Source organism: Ascaphus truei, chromosome 2 (genome assembly GCF_040206685.1).
Source record: "Ascaphus truei isolate aAscTru1 chromosome 2, aAscTru1.hap1, whole genome shotgun sequence".
In the NCBI taxonomy this organism is placed as follows: domain Eukaryota; kingdom Metazoa; phylum Chordata; class Amphibia; order Anura; family Ascaphidae; genus Ascaphus; species Ascaphus truei.
Window position 1 is genome coordinate 141,185,857 of NC_134484.1, and position 17,413 is coordinate 141,203,269.

At 41.8% G+C, this 17,413-nt stretch overlaps 1 protein-coding gene across 1 annotated transcript in view; it reads right to left on the reverse strand.

Annotated features, from left to right (window-relative positions):
• The window catches only part of LAMA1 (laminin subunit alpha 1), a 190,397-nt gene that overhangs the window by 62,979 nt on the left and 110,005 nt on the right, over positions 1-17,413 (reverse strand). The window contains exons 24-30 of the mRNA XM_075585330.1: positions 15,270-15,413; positions 12,636-12,815; positions 10,630-10,815; positions 8,463-8,590; positions 7,270-7,390; positions 6,990-7,127; positions 3,127-3,248 (exon numbers count right to left, since the gene is read on the reverse strand). Of these exons, the coding sequence (XP_075441445.1) occupies positions 3,127-3,248; positions 6,990-7,127; positions 7,270-7,390; positions 8,463-8,590; positions 10,630-10,815; positions 12,636-12,815; positions 15,270-15,413 (1,019 nt within the window). The remainder of the gene's footprint in view (positions 1-3,126; positions 3,249-6,989; positions 7,128-7,269; positions 7,391-8,462; positions 8,591-10,629; positions 10,816-12,635; positions 12,816-15,269; positions 15,414-17,413) is intronic.

Sequence of the window (17,413 nt, forward strand, 5' to 3'; positions counted from 1 at the left end):
TGGTGATATTACTCTTTAACAGACATGATGATACTGTAAGAGTTCAAACTGGGTAACTCATGCTATCTGTAGAGTGTAGATATATATCACAGGTAAATTGGGACTAGTGACAGCCTACAACTAGCAATGATATAAAAACAAATTTAGATTTTCCTTGTGTTAATGTTTAGTTGTTATATTTATGGGCAGTATAAAGGCTGTGTAGGGCAAATGAAAACTCATATTTCCTATATGCTAAGCCAGAATTCCTTAGATGGTGCCATCATGGATGTATGGTCAACGCTTCCTCGCCAGAGGCTACAGCAAGAATAACTTGAATAAAGCTTACAACAGAGCTAAAAATACTCATAGAGCATCATTACTACATCCCAACCCCAAGCAACGAGAACGTAAAATCATACGCCTGATAGGCACTCACAATAGACAATGGTCTAACATCTTTGAAATTGTGAACAAACACTGGCATGTCCTGTTAGAGGACTCGGATCTGAGGGAGGTGTTACTACCTAGACCTACTATGGTTAGCAGGAGATCAACCAACATCAGAGACCTCCTGGTCCGCAGCCACCTTCAACCTAACACCACTGGCACCTGGTTAGACAAGAGATTACCTGGTAACTATAAATGCCAGGGCTGTCGTGCCTGTCAGTATGGCCATGTCTCAAAAACCTTTGATAATTGGGATGGCAGTCGAACATTTACCATGCGCAACTTTGTGAACTGTAGAACAACCGGAGTGATCTACCAAGCTATTTGCATGTGTGGCAGAAAATATGTGGGGAAAACCAGCAGACAACTAAGACGAAGGGTCTTAGAGCACATTGGGTCAATTCGGAATAAATCTGACACCCCATTGGCCAAACATGTTAACAACACGCATGATGGAGATTACTCCAAGCTACGTTTCAAAGGTATCTGCCAACTCCCCGAAACCATCAGAAGGGGCGATTGGGACCGAGAGTTGCTTAAAAAAGAAGCAAAGTGGATTTACACCCTGGGAACGTTGTATCCCCAGGGCCTGAATGAAGGTTTTATGTTTGCCCCCTTTATAGGATAGGATTAATACACTCTGTGCATCTACTGTATTTATGCATCTATACAGCAAATGCAAGACATATCCATCTGCTAACTTACCTTCACCTCACTATTTCGACAACCCACTGAGCTCATTTTTAGTGACCATCTACTCTAAAATATGTGCTTGTAGTAACCATACATCCATGATGGCACCATCTAAGGAATTCTGGCTTAGCATATAGGAAATATGAGTTTTCATTTGCCCTACACAGCCTTTATACTGCCCATAAATATAACAACTAAACATTAACACAAGGAAAATCTAAATTTGTTTTTATATCATTGCTAGTTGTAGGCTGTCACTAGTCCCAATTTACCTGTGATATATATCTACACTCTACAGATAGCATGAGTTACCCAGTTTGAACTCTTACAGTATCATCATGTCTGTTAAAGAGTAATATCACCATTCACTTACCTGAGTTAAAAAGGGTTCTATTTTGAACATGGTTTCACTCATAGCCAGCCATTATAATTAAACAAATAGTTCAAACAGCAATAAACATCAACACAAACCATTGTTTTTATTAAATTGATATACTTACCCAAGTGCGATCGTTACTATAGCAACGCTTGGCTATTTAAACTGTTGGCAAACGTAGAGGCGGGGCCACCTTGAGAAAGCGTCAGTGTGACGCGAAACGTACGTCGGTGGGCGGTCCTCTGTGACGTCAGCACGTGCACTGGTGCGGCGACGTCTGTTCTAAGAGCGCGGACAATAGCCGCAGCTTCACTCTGAGCTCCACCCGGCAATTTTACTCACAGCGGTGTTCATGAATACACCATGCCGGGCGGAAACTCAACAGATGTCGCCACTCGTGAGCAGAGATCTAACGCTCCGAGATAGCAGCCCCCCACAGCACCCCTGTATTGTAGAGGGTACTTTACCGAGCGGCTGCAGGGCACCATCTTTATTATATCATATCGTCTCTACCCAGCAGACAGGGCGTACTCGCCCTAGAAGATAAATGTTAACAGAGATAAATCAGTCTATAATAATATAACCTGCCGAACTCGAACATCCATATGGACTGATCCAACAGGGCGGCTACTATAAACAATCACTTACCTATACCATCCACATGAGTCTGCAGAGATAGAGTGCTTTTTGTCTTATAGGCAGCTGAAGTTAACCGTTTATAATTGGCCATATCTATCTATTTGTATACCAGCAAGCCTATTCAGATACATACTTGCCACCTTCACAGGGGATACGAGCAGTGACTCATTTCATTTTATGTAATTATCTATTTACTATATAAATTTGGTTGAGCACATGTGAGGTTATAATAACCTTGGAATAATTACTGACCAGGGGGAACCAACTATAACATTGTTACACATTAATAGTTCCCACAATATAGCCTCACCACCCCTAGCTACACAGTAGCCTTTTTCTTTGACATTTTAATTTATCCAGCGTTGCATTGAAGGATACACATTAACCCTTTGGTGGTCTCTCTGACAATTGATTCCAACTAGGCCACAATCAGCATATACCATGTTGGTCTGGCCAGCAATGTATTAGCTATATTACACTTTACATACTGTCAGTGAACCACATACTAATCAGATGTGATTTGAAAGCGGTGATATTGACACCTTGATTTATGTAACACACACCAGACCCTTTCAACTACAACACACACATCACACTGAGGCACCCTATCCATTTTACACTGCAATATTAAAACTATTTATTTATTTTTGTTTCATTGCACATGGTGCCAGATACATTATATTCCTTCAAATACCAACCTCTACTAGTCTACGATTCAGACTTAGAGACATTAAGTTTAATACGTATTTTAATTGTGTTGAGTGTTTATGTACTTCACTTATTTTACCCATATACACTAATAAAGGTATTTTTAATTAACATTTTTGTATTAATCCCAATATGAGTGCTTGTTCAAAAGGGGTTCTCTCACTTGTCTAGTCAGGTACTTTGCACGCTATATAAATAAAGACATACAATACAATTAGGAAGTCCCTTTCATTTACAAATATCTTAGTAAAAAACAAAAACCTTCAAACATAATATATTACCTTTGGGTGTTACCCTTGGGACAAGCACACAGTGAACAATCCGCTATTGACCCAGTTACTCTGCCGTAATAGCCAGGAGCGCATATATGACAACGGTGACCTGCTGTGTGATCTCTGCAGCTCTGGAGTATCAAAGGAGGTGCAGAAATGTAAAAAAAAAATATTAAAACTTGAAAAAGCAAATAGGTTTTTTTGCCACATTTGAAATCATATGCAAGTAAATAAACTGAGAGGTGGCGTAGAGCAGAAGGGAGCTGAAACACAAGGGAACAACTGACCCACATAATAGGAAGGGGAAATAATTATTTTTTCTAAAGATGAACAAACTAAAGAGGAAGATACAAAAGGAAATCAGTAGCAAGGACAAAGACAGGAAACATCAGGCTGGGCAGAGAAAGAAAATGACAGAAATGGGAGATACAGATTTGGAGAAAGACAAGAGGCATTGTAGATAGGGAATTTGTGGAAATACTTAAATTAAGACCACTGTCATCTGAACAAGTAATTCAGGGAAAGCACCATTAAGTCTTTTGTAACAGATTGCAGTAGAATACAGTATGCTTGGGTTAAAGCTGCAGTTCAAGCTGTCATTTAAAAAAAAAATAATAATAATTCAATATGCGCATCAATACAATCTACACACTGACAATGACAAGTGATTAGCTAAGCTGCTGATCAATCCGTTCTCCTGTAATCGAATCGCTGAAATTTGGCTGGGAGTTCACTAAATGCATGTTGGGCACTCTTCTGCTGCACCGACAGACAAAGTTCTGAGGAACATTATGTGACCAGGTACTAGATTCAATTGGTTAACTGCTAAAGAGGGCAGGGCTCAAAAGGTGAAGCTGTTTCAGAAGGGGAAGGGGATGTGACTTTGTATAAATGTAGAGGCAGTTGTAGGAGATAGATAGTCCCCTTACTTTTTCATAGGAGTATGTCACAGCTTCAGAGTCTGTAGTTCACATGTTGCTAGGCAACCACTGAGGCTGTGAGAAGTATGACCGTTAAGATTAAGACAGTTGAGAGGGACAGTTTAGGCAGTTGTCAGTTGAGGGGAGGACAGGCAAGGAGTGAGTTATAAATTCGTGAGATAGGAGTTAGGATTAAGTTAGTAACTTAGAAATTATTAATATAGAAGTTAGTAACTTAGAAGTTAGTGAGTTAGGAGTTAGTAAAATAGTAAGTTAGTGACAGTTGGAACAGTGAGGACCAGGGACTGCTAAAGGAAGACTGTCTGGGAAACCAGCTCCTGGGAGGCACATACAAAACCAAGAGAATAGAAGTAAGCCCATCCTGAGTAATATTCAGGCCGAAGCAGTATTTTGGGATGCAGTGTGCTAGAAGTTAGGAAGCCCAAAAGATTTGTGGTGGACTAGATGCCAAACAGATAAGAAAGCAGTTGAAAGCTGCAGAATTAACTCTGCTCAAGCAAAGAAGGGAAATTGATCCAAACAATTACTGAAAGGGTGGTGCTCACAGGGAATAAATGCACAGTGAGGAAGAGGAATGAAAGAATCCCTTTTGTGCGGCACTAGAAGAAATACACCCTAATTAAAACTTAACTTTATTATAACTGATTAAAATTAATTGTTTGGAGAAACCACATACATAAAACAAACAAACAAATAGTGATTAAAAGGCGGAGAGGTGTGGTAGGGTGTTTAATGGAGGTGTAATTATATATAAATACCTCTCTAGTAATCCTTAATAAACCCTAGAAGGTGGGTGATCTCTATACCAAGATAGGTATAGGCAGTGGTCGACAAATCACCAAAAAATCTACTCGCCGAACAAACAAATCTACTCGCCACCTAGTACCACACGTGTGCTACTTGGGCCAATAGGAGCTCGCCACAATGTTAAATCCACTAGCCCGGGGCGTGCAAATGTATAGGTTTGTCGAACACTGTTTATAGGTATATATATATATCTGGACCCCTATAACCATAGCAATGGAATGAGGTAAAGGCAGGTGAATGTGCTTATCTGCTAGATGAAGGAGTGAGGCTGAATATAATGGTGGCTGAGTTGAAACAGCCACTACACACCTCACTTAGTATATCAATATACACTGTTATAAGCTCTATTACGACCAGTCTATTGTAAGACCAGCCACACTCACTGCCGATATAGAGTAGATCAACCCTGAAGTCTGAGTGCTCTTGCTGTCCACGAACGCAGTCTACGAAGCACTCAGACAGTGTATGGCCCACACCTCACCGATGAGCCGACGTCACGTGACGGTGACGTCAGACGTACCCTACTTAGATGCCAAGGCTGATCAAGAAGTACTTACCTGAATGGGAAGGGGCACTGAGGGAACTTGTCCTGAGAGCATTATACAGGCAACCTGTCTAATGAGGTATTGTGCTACACAAGATAATAATTGATCCTGTGCAAGCCTGGAGCTGGTGTGTGCCTGTCAATAAAATACCTGTGAGTTGCAAAATATCCCTATTTCTTATCTTGTCCTCCAACCCACCAACTACCCTCCATTACAGCCAAGGCCTGAACCTGCCAACGGGAACCCTGAGATCACTGACCAAGAAGCTGACACTCGAATCCCATCGGGAGCAGAGCAGGAATTTGTTCACACATGTACACCCTACCCCCCTCTGCCAGGTTGCTATAGGAACAGAAATGCCTGTTACATTAAAATACATTAAAAATTTCTTTACATTTTTTTTTTTAATGCTACAAGTATTTTCTCATAGTACAGAACGGATTTATTAAAAAAAAATTACACATGTCAGATATTGCTTGAACTGCAGCTTTAATATCCCCCAGACTAGAAAAGAGGAAGAGTAAAATCCAGAACTAAGCAGCCAGCATACATATGGAGCCATTGCTCCCGTTACCGCGTCAGTTTGCATTCATTAACATTTGTTTCAAGGGCGCCACATCAAGTCTAGCGGTAAATTACGCACCAGCTGTGATGCACAGCATTCGTTAACAAGTGCAATAACTTTGTCTCCGTCTGTATGCAGCGTAAGAATGGAAAAGGACTTTAGTTTGTCTTTACATATATTCACTTTTTTTGTAATACAATGTTATTGTCCTCCTCCAACATTGTACTGCACTGTGGAATATGTTGGCGCCATACACATAAAATGTAATCATAATAAACTTTTGGGATTTGTGGTTTCATTACTCTGCTTTAAATTCCATCAGTGTAAAGAAATACATATTTGCTTTGAAGGATGCTAACGTGAGTGGGATTGAGCTTGTGTTAAAAGGTTGCTATACACCCTCTTGAAAGGGGGTTACAACAAAATATGCAGAGCAGGACTTTTCTTCTTCTTCCATATTTTCGTCTTTCATTCTATGTGAACTAGGTCCATTTCATTACCATACCATATCTGAATGTATGTATAGCAACTAAATCCGAAAGATAGAAACATTACCCAGAAAATTCAGAGACTGTTGACTTCCCTTTTGAAAAATAATGTGATATAATAATAATAATAGCATGTTCTTGTATAGTGCTGCTAGTTTTACGCAGCTCTTTACAGAGACATTTTGTAGGCACAGGTCCCTGCCCCATGGAGATAACAATCTATGTTTTTTTTTTTTGTGCCTGAGGCACAGGGAGATAAAGTGACTTGCCCAAGATCACAAGGAGCCGACTCCGGGAATTGAACCAGGCTCCCCGCTTCAAACTCAGTGCCAGTCAGTGTCTTTACTCACTGAGCCACTCCCTCTCCCTTTAAATTAGACCAATCCTTGCAGTTTAAGTTCAACTCGTCCACATGAACAACCGCTGCTTCTTAACAAATCAAACATGATATGTTAGGAATTCACTTGGTGATATTTTAGATATGAATGCAAAATACAAGGCTCCGGTGTAATGACATTCTACATACCATGCATTTTCCAGTCTCTGGATCACATATCTCACTGTGATTGCTGCACTGACAAGGTACACAGGAGGCAATTAGTGGTCGTGGCCCTCGTACGTCGATTTCTGACAGATTCTCTCGGTAGTAGCCAGCGGCACACTCCTAAACGTGAAATGATTTACAATGAAGGAAACAAATATTCAGTGGTTTCTTTCTTCCGCTCTCCCCTGCCCATCCCCACCCCCAGAATCCCACATGAAAGGAGAATTAGCACAAAAGACTTTTTGAATGTGTTGCAGAATACCTGACACGATAGTCCTGCATAGCCGGGGGGGCAATCACATATCTCTATGAGACGAGCAGCTTCTCGACCAGAATGCATATCAGATGCCTCAACCGCAATGTCCATCAATATATTTGAGATTCTATTAATGTTACAATGGATACGTTAGAAAGCAATATAAATCATGATTTTATCATATGACCCTCGGTGAATGAGAATGAGCTGGACATTTTTTTCTAACATGTAGTAGAAATTATTTCAGAGAAGGAGAATCGTGCTAGTATTATTACTGGGAGACCATAACACAACCAATATACTGTTCTGTTTCTCGAGGTCCTCTTGGGAAATAAATATGACCACCAGCAATATGATATGACCTTCTGAATGAGGGGAGCTTCAATTTGCCACCAGCACCCATTTTTGGGGGGCAGCAGGAATGCAGTTGTTTATCAGCAGAGCTGGGGTTCTCCTAGTAATAGGACTAATGTGGTCCTGTTCCAGAGCATCCATGGTTAAAATAACATGTCTGTTGGGGGTAGTATTGGTTTAATCTGAGCCTAGAAATAAGCTTCACACTCTAGCTCTGAAATAGGGAAGCCATTAACATATATTAATCACAAAATAATCTCCTACGAACTTTGCATTTTGCTAACAGAGCAATGTATTAAAGGCCCCTCTAGCAGTGACAAGATCAGTGTGATTAAAGAAATGGCAACTGGAGGAAAGCTGGGTCTTCCAAACTGTTTTAAACAACATAAACATGCTTCTAAATGCAAAAAAATATATCTTGTCTATTCTAAAATGTGACCAACCTTTGAATCACCCATTATATTTGTTAAGATCACTATAATCACCGAAAATGTACACCTATATATTATTAGAAGCGAAAAATAACGCTGCAAATACATGTAAATGACATATTAATGCCAGAAAGTGGAACAGATCTTACACATGAAAAATGTGCATGTGTAATAAAGGTACAGCGTCTTAATACAACATTGTGTGCCATTCGTTACTTTCAAGTGTTACTCCATAAGACACCTTCTGGTGCCATAGACTGTCTCACAGGTGTCTTCCAGCGCCAGAAGGTAACTTACAGAGATCACCGCTCAGACAATATTGCCTTTTATGCTTCCATGGAAATCACAAAAACACATGTACGTTTAGAATATTTAAACTTTGAATGCACTATTCATTTTTATATATAGCATTACCTGCTTTGGTGTAATCCATGGCCATATGATGCTTTTATGAGAATGTAATCTATGTTGCTTAGAACAGACATGAAATCAGACTTTGTTACTGACTGGTCAGACACAGAGTTATAGTATTTCCAGAAGTTCTGCAGAGACAAACAAGCAAAAGGAAATCAATGATAATTTATTAATCTCACTCAAACGTAAAAGGCTCTAGAAGACGTTAAGAACAGCCATAAAAGCAATCGCTACTACATCTTATTAGATAAACAAGAGCCTCTCTCTTTACTTCTTTATTTCCATAATGTTTCAATGTGATTGGATACAAGGACATGTGTGATGATTATTAGGCGGGTGCAGCTATTTTTCACACTCTGTAAATGTATATGTATATATATACAAAAAAAAAGCCAGCCACAGCTGACGTCATTCACGCGGCGGCGCTTCTGGGTCAGTCACGTGTGTTATAACGGCGTTGAGCTGTATATATATATACATACAGCTCAACGCCGTTATAACACACGTGACTGACCCAGAAGCGCCGCCGCGTGAATGACGTCAGCTGTGGCTGGCTTTTTTTCTTCTTCATATCTATTAAATGCTTTATTGCTAATGGACACACATGGAGAGACACACACGGAGAGAGACACACACGGAGAGAGACACACACGGAGAGACACACACACGGAGAGACACACACACGGAGAGAGAAACACACGGAGAGAGACACACACGGAGAGAGACACACACGGAGAGAGACGCACGGAGAGACACGCACGGAGAGACACACACGGAGAGACACACACGGAGAGACACACGGAGAGACACACACGGAGAGACACACACGGAGAGACACACACGGAGAGAGACGCACGGAGAGAGACACACGGAGAGAGACACACGGAGAGACACACACGGAGAGACACACACGGAGAGACACACATGGAGAGAGACACACACGGAGAGACACACACGGAGAGAGACACACGGAGAGAGACACATGGAGAGAGACACACACGGAGAGACACACACGGAGAGAGACGCACGGAGAGACACACACGGAGAGAGACACACACGGAGAGACACACACGGAGAGACACACACGGAGAGACACACACAGAGAGCCACACACGGAGAGACACACACGGAGAGACACACACGGAGAGACACACACGGAGAGACAAACACGGAGAGACACACACGGAGAGACACACACGGAGAGACACACACGGAGAGACACACACGGAGAGACACACACGGAGAGACACACACTGAGAGACACACACTGAGAGACACACACGGAGAGACACACACGGAGAGACACACTCAGAGAGACACACTCAGAGAGACACACACAGAGAGACACACTCAGAGAGACACACACAGAGAGACACAAACAGAGAGACACACACAGAGAGACACACTCAGAGAGACACACACAGAGACACACACAGAGACACACACAGAGACACACACACAGAGACACACACACAGAGACACACACGGAGAAACACACACACCGCGATGGCTGACCCGTGGTGTCGGATCCCTAGCACCCTGAAAAGCTGCTCCGGGTAGTCCTGCATGGGAGTACCGCTGCACTGCCGGGTCAGCTGGGAGAGTTATCCCAGCTCTCCCATTCGGCAGACGCGGAACCCCTGATCGCGGCGGCCATATTTTCCCCCGTGGTCCCTGTTATAACGCTGTCGCATTATGTGGACCCCAAGCACCGTGTTATAACGAGGTTCAGCTGTATATATATTTACAAAATGACCGCGCACATGGGGGGTAAAGAGCCATTCCAGGAGGCAGTCGTGGTGTATGGTAAAGGAGATAAGGGATAGTAAAAATCAGATTGCAAGTGATTTATCTTACTAGAACAACACTAAGTTAGGGCAACAAATTATTTTATTGAATCCAAAATGCACCCAGGCCTGACGTGAAGAAGGTTAAGATTTTGAATATATATATATACACATATACACAGTACATACACAGATATTAATATTAATATTGGGGGTTTTAACTATATACGATATGTATGTAGATATAGCACCATTATTCCTGTTATTTTATAAATTAACATATTACATTACAAAGGACCACACACCAATATTACAATTAAGATGTCAATATAACAAATATAAAGAGCCTGCCAGGGCTGTACCTCTAAGTTAACATTTACCTCTCTCATGTTGACTTGTATCTCACTTCTCACTCCATTTGCAGGAATAGGGATGTCCATAGAGATAACTATTTTTTTGACGTGTCCACCTTTCATTAAGATTTGTGGCTCAAAATCAGAAGAGCCAGAATCAGCCAGGGCATAATAAGTTACAACATATTGCAATATCCCTCCATATGTCAAAAGCTATAACCCGGGAAAAGAATAACAAAAACATTACCATATAATAGAAACTTTGTTTACGGCTCAATATCCTGTTAGACAGCACATAACGCAGAATTAATATATGTTAGCTTTAAAGTTATTTAGGTTGATAGCTGCTAATTTCAGGTTGCAAATAAATCTTCAAAGTATTTGTTTTAATAGCTGTCCATTTTGTATACTCCTTTAATAATGATAAGAAATAATGTGTTTTAATGACAAAAAACTACAAAGTGTTATATTCCACTTACTGAAAGTGCATTAGCAGTTGAATATGCACACAGACTGCTGTGAAGCGCAATGTACATTAATGGTGCTATATAAATAAAGACATACATACATACATACATACATATGTAGCAGAGTCCTTACCTCCAGTGAGGGGGAACTGCTTGCCCGCCACCGGAGCTCCACGCGAGTGAGGAGAGGGGGGGGGGGGTGGCAATTTCAGACTGTCGCGCATGCGCAGTTGTAACCGGAGTGGTGGCCATCTTTAACTGCTTCAAAAGCCCAAGAGACTACAATCCCCAGAATGCTTTGCGGAAATAGCGCGGTGGCAATCTTGGACTGGCTCCGCACAACCTGAAGCGGGGCTACGAGTACCAGAATTCTCAAGGGGGAGGGAAATCACGTGGGCGGATCCAACCAATGGCATGGACGCATTACAAAGGAGCAGGATATCCTCTGCGGGTGAAATGCCCGCAAGTCAGTCCTGACGGAGGAGGTAAGGGAGAAGGTAGTGTCCAGTGAGCAGTGCTTCCCCTAGAACTTTGCCCCTAGGCTCCAGTTAGGCTCTGAGACAGGCATAGAGGATGTTGCAGGGAAGGCCCCAGATAGGGACTCTCTTCATTGTTATTAGTACTGCGCTGGTGACCGGATGGTCACGCGGCGGCCTGTGGCCTGGGACCAGGTCACAGAATCCAGAGACATTGTGTGAGACCCTCCGGCTGGAGCTCACACTGCGAGGAGGATCAGGACCCTTTAGGAGAAGGGCTTTGTGTTGGTGGCCCCGCTACGTGGGCCCCGCTCCAACCCACCACACCAAGCAGCACCTGAGTATTGGCGTACCCAGGCAGGTACCCAACGTCCACCTACATCTACAGGGGGTAGCACTACCTCACATTTGGGTAGGATTGCTGGGACAGGACACCAGGAGTTATTGGTGCCACAGCACCCTCGGTACATTGGGGGAACCACCACGAGTCACTGGGTTTATACTGTGGGTACCGGTTATTGTATGTTATCTATGTTAGTATGTATGTACAGTAAAGCTTAGTTATATACATTGTGTGGTGTATTAATTATTACTGTGTATTGGTTCCTGTGAGGGGTTATCCCACCAACGCAGGGATCCCTCATAGGTGGAGGCACTGCACGCAAGGAGAAAGAGCTCACCCCAGGCTCCAAAAGGCAGAGGCTTAGGCCTCCTGTGAGCAGACAAGTACAGCAGCACGTATAGTTGCCCGCATAGTTTACTTAGGCATAGGAAAAGGAGGCTACACATACATACATACATACATACATACATACATACATACATACATGAATCACACTGACTATAGAAACAAAATGCTTGTTACATTAGAATACATTAAAAATGTCTTTACAAATTGTTTTAAAAAAAATGCTATAAGTATTTTCTCATAGTACAGAACTGATTCATTTAAAAAAAACCACACATGCAGGATATTGATTGAATTGCAACTTTAATGCTCTATTTCTAATATCACTTCAACAGAAGCACTAGATTCTAGGGTAACAAAAACAATGCAGTCTAGTGAAGTATGATGTATTATTCCTCTTACCTTATCACCCAGGAACTGGTCAGGTAATCGCCAATAAAGTGTTTCGGAATTCAAGCGTTGCTGTACCACTGATGCATCTAGTAACATATCAATGGAATCGAAAAATACCCCATCAGTGGTCCCATTCAGGTTACTCTGGGAAACTACACGGAGCACTGAATGATCTGGAACTAAGGAGATCTTTAAAAAAAAAGGGAAGTTATTATAAATAATATACCATTAAGCAATCGTTTAAGTAACCAATTTAATTTAATTGGAAAGCACAATTAAGTCACTTTCTCACATAAACAGTCCAAAAATATATTTTCTGTTTTACAAATTGCCTTTACCGTTTATTTTTTCCATCCTAATCTTTAGAGATATGAAAACATCTTGAAATGTGCTTCACAAAATGTTTTGTGCAAGCTTTAAAATTTTTGTGTTTTTGTGAATTTTGCACGAAAATGCACATGTTCAGAATTTCACCATAATTTTGACAGAATTTTATCAATGTTGTCAATTGTTACCATTAAATTGAGCAAAAATACAATTTTCTAAAGGACCATGTGACCGTACACCTTGACTTTAAAGCTTTGCAAAAAATATTTGCAAAACTTGTCGATATTTGCAAAATGATTACCAAAGAAAAATAACACATTAGGCCTGGTTCATGAAATTGTGACAATTGCGCACTTCTCTACTAATCATATACTTCCCAGTCTAATCCTCCATTATGTTTCAATTCAAGAGCAAAATTAATGTAAAGCAATTTCTGTGGTGCCTATCAAAGAGATTTTAATATTATTATTAGTTATGAAGTAGTGGTAGGTCATAAGAGTTGGAGCAGGGACACAGCTAGGAGAGGTTGTACAGGTGCAGGGGTCTTTGACCCTCTGCACTAGGCCAGAGATCCCCTAGGCCCCAGTTAGGCCCAACTCATCCTAAGCTTGTGGCTGCTGTAGGGAAGGCCCCTCAGTTAGGGATCCTTCCCCTTTAGTGGTTAGCCAGCTTAGGGCCACAGCAGTTGCATCACAGTATTGTTATTGCAGTCTGGGACTAGGCTACAAGAGAAGGAGCGACCATCGTTGCAGCGGTTACTCCAGAGGGAGACATCCCATCCAGCGGAGGATAACGTTGGATCGGCGGATCCCCTGCTTCTCGTTGTTAGCGCGCTCGGGTGTGGACACACCCGGCAGGTACCTTTCGCCAAACGTGCACCAACACCGGTATATAAGGCGCTGATCACGCCTAGAGGGGTTGGTATCTTTTGGGGACACTTATTGGGTAAAGTGACCAAAGGACACGGTACTGTGGACACGGTGTGGGGGTACACGGTGGTGAGACAACGCCCTGCGCGGCGAGGTTTAGCTGTAACCATTAGTATTGTATTGCATTTATGTGGTTTATGGTTTATGGTTATTACTTACAGTAAAGGTTATTATTGTTATTATTATAATCTGTGGACTGTTATTAATAGTTCCTGCTCGTGGTTCAACCCATACAATTGGGATCCCATGCAGGTGGAGGCGCTGTCACTCAATATATTTGTTAACCCAAGCTCCCAGTAGCGGAGGCTCAGATTCCTTGAGCCGATAGGTACCGCCAGCACTAGTAGACCCTTCACACTAGAGTGAAAGAGGGCTACATATACTAATATCTAAAATATGACATTCTAAAGCAGTGCTTCCCAACTTTTTTTCAGCCGGGTCACCCCTGAATGATTTCTTTAAATCTTGAGACACCCCTGCTCTTCAGGCCTTTCATCCCCTCCTCGCTTACACACATGCACGCCTCCTTTTCACAAGTAGATACCCAACATACTCACCCATTCTCTTATTAAACTCTCCATATTCACTCTCACACATCATACTCACCCTTTAACTCAACACACACTCCCAATTTATCGCCTACTCACCCTCTTTCTTAATCATAAACACTCCCTTCACCCAACTTCTCTTACTTATACCACACACCTTCCACTACTGCACCAAAACAACTAACCTCCCTCTCCTGCCCACACAAGGCCATCACACACACTCCACACACAAAGCCCTCACTCCTTCCCTTTCCTCCCACACCACAAACATGTCAGCTGCTCAGCGGGCACGCCCTGCGCTGTTTGGAGATAAAGAGGCTCCTCTCTTGTTGCACTGGGCTGAGAGAGGAGAGGCAAATCACAGCATCTACGTCTCCAGGCAGTGTGGGATCTGCCCGCTGAGTAGCCACCTGAGTTTGTCCCCTGGGGCCGCAGCACCCTTGGGAGAGAGTCACGGCACACAAGGGTTCCTAGGCATCCTTGCTGAGAAACATTGTTGTAAAGAGTATCAAACACAAACATGCCTCAGATAAGATATATTTTGCGATAGAATGACTAAGATACGTATGGGTATCCATGGATTCATTCTTCTCTTCATGCTTTTTATATTGTCACACCATATGTTAATAAAAGGTGCTGAAAACTATTGTCCCTTAACTAGTCAAAGTGGAAGTGCAATACACTGGGAAATAGCCAGGATTGCAACGCAAGGATTTTTTGGGAGGTGCAATGTACAATTATGGCAATGCTGATTATAAATGGTTATTTTGCTTTCTACCAATTTGACAAATTACCAAACAAATACAAAAAAAAAGGTACAACATGTTTCTGTGACTTACTGGAATGCGGACATAGTTTTCCAACTCGGAACATAGATGTGATACTCCAAAACAGAAACATGAGGAGCAGCCCAATGGATGGTCAGCGCGTAAAGCAAAGGTTCCAGTCTTACATTCATTGCAATGACTTCCAACTACATTGTCCTAAAACAAAACAGACGTCAAGTGTATACAAAATGACATTATTATGAGGCTTTCCTTAGGTCGCTGTACAGGATATTTTCTTTAATTTATCAAGTGGCCAATTTATTGTTCCTCGGTCTTATTGGGCTTTTTAAACTTTATTTAAGTGTTTATTTGTTTTCTAACTCTCTTACAGGCTCACTTTCCTATTTGCACACAAAAAAACAAGAAACACAGCGCACAACGCTCATAGTGCATTAAATGATATCTTTAGTAACCAAAATAAGAAGGTAAGTATTGTGCGTACATAAAACAAAATTTAAACAAGCATTTCAGGGTTATTGTTACCCAAACACCAACGGACGCCTGTGATGGTCTCGTGGCTCTCTCCTTCTCACTCCAATAACCTCGGTGTAGGGCCTGGAAAGTCTCCACTCCAAACGTTGGTGTTTTGGCCTCTCGCCTTAAGGAAAGGCTAATGCAGCTTCAGCAGTCCAGAAAAAGACCTCCGCTTGTATGCGTTGTGCCCGTCACTGCATGAGTCTCGTATGTAACGGAGCAGCGGAGTACACGCGGTTTTTCGTCCTGGTCGAGCACTTCCGGGTCTGTGACGTCACAAGATCGCGAGACTTCGTCGCAAGTCTGCAGGACACCGGATCGGTTCTCTGGGAGTGCTGGGATATAGAGGGTTCGCAAATGTTCTCAATCCAACGCGTTTCGAAACCACAGAGGGTCTCTTCATCAGGGAATAAAGACTAATGAGTCTATTGGCATTTTATATACCCCTCCAGCGTCACTGATTAGTCCCTCAATTAGGGTTTGAGCCAATCGCAACGCAACGGGGAGGAGTCAGAAAGCTCCATGGCAACAGAGAATGCATCCTAACAAAAAAACTAAAATCAACTTTATTTAAACATATAATGACAAACAATTCATAAAAAGATGACTCTAAAATGAAGAAAAAAAGAATTAGTACACACTAATATTTGTAGATGTGTTAGAACATTTAAAGTGATTCAAATAAACACCAACAAAAGTATTTGAAAAGGAAGCACGAGCTAAAAAATCCATAGATACCTTAAAACCATTAAATTAGAATTAATAAAATGTTTATTTATAAAAAAAAAAAATTTTTATAAAATTTTTTACAAATTTTTTAAAATGTGCCAGCTCAGAATATAGATGTTATTTAAAATGCATAACCTAACTATATCACCAGTGTGAGGTAGTCAGTAAAGGGACCATATATCTATATCCTCATTGAGACCTCCCGGATATAATGTGCCCAATTTATATATCCAGAAGGTCTCTTGAAAGGATAAATCCTTAACCCTATCCCCACCCCTTCTGCTCCTAGGGACGTGTTTGATACCCTTAAAGCGCAGGGACATGGGGTCTTTATTGTGATGTAAGGCATAGTGCTTAGAGAGGCTATGAGTTAACAGACCATTTTTTATATTTCGTATGTGTTCTTGTATACGTGTTTTTAATTGGCGTTTAGTGCGCCCTACATAGAACAAGCCACACGGGCATTCAATTAAGTATACAATATGATCCGAATTACAATTAATAAAATCAGATATTTCAAAAATTTCCTCAGTTTTTGGACACACAAAAGTTTTACTATTAGAATGTAAGTGTTTGCACACTGAACATTTTCCACATTTGAAGTTTCCACAGGGTTTTTTAATATTTAACCATCTTTTTTCTCCCACAGGTATAGTTTTTTTTTTAACTCAATTTTTTTATTGGGTACAATCATGTCAAACAGTACATACAAGGGTGTCATGATCCCATGACAATGGTGCTTTCAACAATCTGACAGGGACCCAATAACTTTTTCCATTTTCTTGGGGGTGGTGACTGGATGGGAGGGGGCGGGGAGGAGGGGGAGGGGGGAAGACTCACATGGGAGGGGGGGGAAGGGAGGGGAACCTAGGAGAGGGAGGGGGGGGGGGGTGGGTGGCGCGCTCCTACCTCCGCGACTACCTATGGGTATATTTATTTTGTTAGCCACGGGT